The sequence below is a fragment of the Euphorbia lathyris genome, chromosome 8, assembly GCF_963576675.1.
Source record: "Euphorbia lathyris chromosome 8, ddEupLath1.1, whole genome shotgun sequence".
Taxonomy (NCBI): Eukaryota; Viridiplantae; Streptophyta; class Magnoliopsida; order Malpighiales; family Euphorbiaceae; genus Euphorbia; species Euphorbia lathyris.
In genome coordinates, this window is record NC_088917.1 from 67,117,873 (window position 1) to 67,122,144 (window position 4,272).

The 4,272-nt window shown below is 32.0% G+C and overlaps 1 protein-coding gene across 1 annotated transcript; it reads left to right on the forward strand.

Annotated features, from left to right (window-relative positions):
* The first annotated feature begins 3,594 nt into the window (after nucleotides 1-3,594).
* Nucleotides 3,595-4,272, forward strand: LOC136201983 (SKP1-like protein 14). The gene has a single exon (XM_065992385.1). It carries the CDS (start codon nucleotides 3,656-3,658, stop codon nucleotides 4,181-4,183), a length of 528 nt encoding a protein of 175 aa, XP_065848457.1. The 5' UTR covers nucleotides 3,595-3,655; the 3' UTR covers nucleotides 4,184-4,272.

The following is a 4,272-nucleotide window of genomic DNA, read 5'->3' on the forward strand; positions in this document are numbered from 1 at the left end:
CACGGTAGAATCGATGAAATACAGAGCGGAAATCTTCTATAAAAACCAAAGTTGATCGACGCTAGATTAGAAGAGAAATGAGGAAGAAGAAGAGGAAGAAGTCGAGGAACGAAGTCGAGGAACGAAGAGACTCAACTCTTCAACTTCAGAAACGCGCGCAATCAGATTACCAAAACAAAACGTTTTGGTTAATGAAAAACCCCCAAAACTACGTAGTTTTGGGTGGTTCTCACCTAGGAAAGGGTTCTCACAAGAACCCTCTCCTATATATATATATGGGTGAGATCCAGTGTGACAACGGGTCTAGGTGTGGCAATGAGCTTATTATGTGACATAACAAAACTACGTAGTTTTGATGATAATTGAAAATGGCAAAGTGACAAATTTGTAAATAAAAGAAAAGAGATGATAGAGAAAATTGTTTTATTTCTTTTCTTTAAAATACATTTTTCCGACTTTTCTAACCTCGTTCTTCGAAATTTTTTATACTATTAGACTCATCTAAATTAGACGGTCATTTTGAGATCCCTCAAGGTCAGGTAAAAAAAATTCCGGTGAGCGGAATCCGGGTGGGCGTTTTTCGGTTAGAAAAAAAGTACCCAGAAAATTCTCAAAAAATTTCAGAAAATGTAAAATATTATTCTAAGAAACTTTAATTCTTGGGTCAAAGCGAGATTCCTTACAGTTTAGTATCAATAAAACGTTTTCCTTAATTTTATCTATTTTACATACTTCAACACTTTGTTGGGTCAAAACCGTAAGGAATCTCGCTTTGAGCCAAGAATTAAAGTTTTTTAAAATGATGTTTTACATGTTTTGATAATTTTTTGAACACATTTTTTATCCAACTTACATTGTTCCGACAGTGTACGAAATTGTTCCAAATCAGTATACCATTTGTTCCAACATAATATTTATATTGTTCCAACAGAATAAATCAACGTACTAATTTTTCCAATAAAATAGTTATATTATTCCAGTATAATATTTATATTGTTCCAACATAATAAATCAGTTTACCAATTGTTACAAATCAGTTTACCAAAAATTCCGGTGAGCGAAATCCGGGTGGGCGTTTTCCAGTAAGAAAAATAAGTATCCAAAAAATTCTCAAAAAATTCCAGAAAATATAAAATATTATTTTGAGAAACTTTAATTCTTGGGTCGAAGCGGGATTTCTTACAGTTTAGTCCCAATAAAACTTTTTCCTTAATTTTATATATTTTACATGCTTCAACAATTTGTTGGGTCAAAACCGCAAGGAATCTCGTTTTGAGCCAAGAATTAAAGTTTCTTAAAATAATGTTTTATATGTTTTGGAATCTTTTGATAATTTTCTAAACACATTTCTTATCCTACTTACATTGTTCCGACAGTGTACGAAATTGTTCCAAATCAGTGTACCATTTTGTTCCAACATAATACTTATATTGTTCCAACAGAATAAATCAACGTACCAATTTTTCCAATAAAATAGTTATATTATTCCAATATAATACTTATATTGTTCCAACATAATAAATCAGTTTACCAATTGTTCCAAATCAATTTTATTATTTATCGTCTTCAATTTATTTTTATTTTTAAATATTTAATATAGTATCTTCAAATTTATATTAGTTATATTATTTAGAAAATAATTTTAATTCTTATATTATTCCAACAGAATAAATCTGTATACCAATTGTTCCAACAGAATAGTTATATTGTTCCAATAAAATACTTATATTGTTCCAACATAATTGTTATATTGTTCTAACAAAATATTCCAACACATAGTGCTGAAATTTAGGACCAAAAAGTGCCCAAAAAATTATCAAAAAATTTTAAAACATGTAAAAGTTATTTTAAGAAACTTTAACTATTGGCTCAAAACGAGATTCCTTACGGTTTTGACCCAATAAATTGTTGAAGCATGTAAAATGGATAAAATTAAGAAAAAAGTTTTATTGGGACTAAACCGTAAGAAATCATACTTAGACTCAAGAATTAAAGTTTCTCCGAATAATGTTTTACATTTTCTAGAATTTTTTGAGAATTTTCTGGGCACTTTCGGGTTTCTCACCGGAAAACGTCCACCTAATCGTCGGATTCCATTTATTTGGGACTAAACCGTAAGGAATCTCACTTTGAGTCAAGAATTAAAGTTTCTCATAATGATGTTTTACATTTTCTGAAATTTTTTGAAAATTTTCTAGATATTTTTATCTTACAGAAAAACAGATCGCCGGATTCCGTTCACTGGAATTTTTTTTACCCGAGTTTCTGGGATCTTAAAATGACCTTCTAATTAAGACGAGTCCAACGGTATAAAAATTTTTTAAAAACGAGATTGGAAAGGTCGGAAAATTTTATTTTAAAGAAAAAAATAAAACAATTTTCTTTTTTCTTTTATTTACAAATTTGCCACCTTCCCATATTTAATTACATCAGGAAATTTCACATGCATCTTAATGAGCAAGTGAATTTGCTCATTTATCGTTAGATATAGGCTTATTAAATCTAAGCTTCAAAATGCTTTGAATCTCCACCTTATGATTCTAATAATCCGAGCAAATTCTACATGTTCATTAAAGTACATGTGATCAAAACTGTTAATTACAAAATTGGTTATTGTCACACAATTATATATATACCAAATAAGCTAACTATTAAAAAAAAAGTATATTTTTAAATGTTATTGATAAATACGGAACAGAGGTATATTAATCGACATTATTTATTATAAAAATATAAAATGTGAGTAGTAGTTTCCGAGTAAATTACACCAATAGTATCTGAACTTTACCATAATTCACACTTTGGTACCTATATTACATGTTGTCCCAAAAATATACCTGAACTAACGATGACCGGAAAATTTAGTACATTTTCCCGGTCAATGCGGGTTTGATAAGTAAATTACACTAATGGTACCTAAACTTTACCCTAATTCACACTTTGGTACCTAAATTTCATTTTGTCTAAAAAATACACTTCAAGTAAAGATGAATCAATAATTTAGTATATTTGATCAGTCAACGTGAGTTTAACCATTTTAAATTAGAAATTTAGACCCATCATACACTCAATTAACATATACAATACTACTCTTTAGCTCTACATATATATTAAAGGGTAGTATTATAATTTTATGTTAATTGAGTGTATTGTATGTCCTAATTTTTAATTCAAAAAGGTCAAACTCTCGTTGATTGGTCACTAACCGATCAGATGTACTAAATTATTCGGTCACCTTCACTTGAGTTATATTTTTAGGACAAAAAAGTCCAGGTACCAAAGTGTGAATTAGGAAAAGTTCAGGTACCATTGATGTAATTTACTCAAACAAACTTGCATTGACCGGTCATTTACCGGTAAAATTTACTAAATTGTCCGGTCATTATTACTTCGGGTGTATTTTTGGGACAAAATGTAATCTAGGTACCAAAGTGTAAAATAGGTAAAGTTCAGATACTATTGGTGTAATTTACCCAGTAGTTTCCGAGCGGAAATAGATTTTCCCTTTCCTTTTCAAATTCTTTCTTCGGGTACTATAAATACCTCGCAAAACCCCAATCTCACCCTATTCCTCAAAACCCTTTCAAGCTCAAACTTCTTCAAAAATCAAAACCCTATCGCTTCGGATTCGTAGTAAAATCTCTCCCAACTGATAATGTCATCAACAGAAAACAACACCAACGGCGCCCTCTCGGTTCCTCCGGCGAACACGATCACTCTCAAGACAGCCGATGGCGAGTACTTCTACGTTGAGGAATCCATCGCAATGGAATTCTTGGTGGTGAAGAACTTTTTCGAAGACAACAATGATGCGAAGGCGGCCAGATCTGTGGTTCCGCTGCCGAATGTGCGCGCTAAATATATGTCCATGATTATCCAGTACTGCGGAGAGCAGCTGAAATTCCGAGAAGAATCGGGCCGGCAGGCGGAGAAGATGAAATACGATGAGAAATTCGTGGAAGATCTCAACAATGAAGAGATGGTTGAGATGATACTGGCGGTTAATTACTTGTGCATCAAAAGCTTTATGGATATGCTGACTCAGGCGGTGGCTAATAGGATCAAGAACTGGAGTGTGGAGAGAGTGAGAGATTTCTTCGGAATCGAGAATGATTTCACGCCGGAAGAGGAGGCCAAGCTTCGCCAGGAGTATCCCTGGGCTTATGAGGGTGTTGAGAACTGAATCGTTTTTTCTTTAAGCAATTGTTATATTATTATTTCTTTTATTACCTTTAAAGTAATTAATTAGATGTTCTGCTTTAACGAATTAAT

Coding starts and splice junctions, on each gene's coding strand:
- LOC136201983 (XM_065992385.1), top strand. CDS start 3,656: ATGTCATCAACAGAAAACAACACCAACGGCGCCCTCTCGGTTCCTCCG.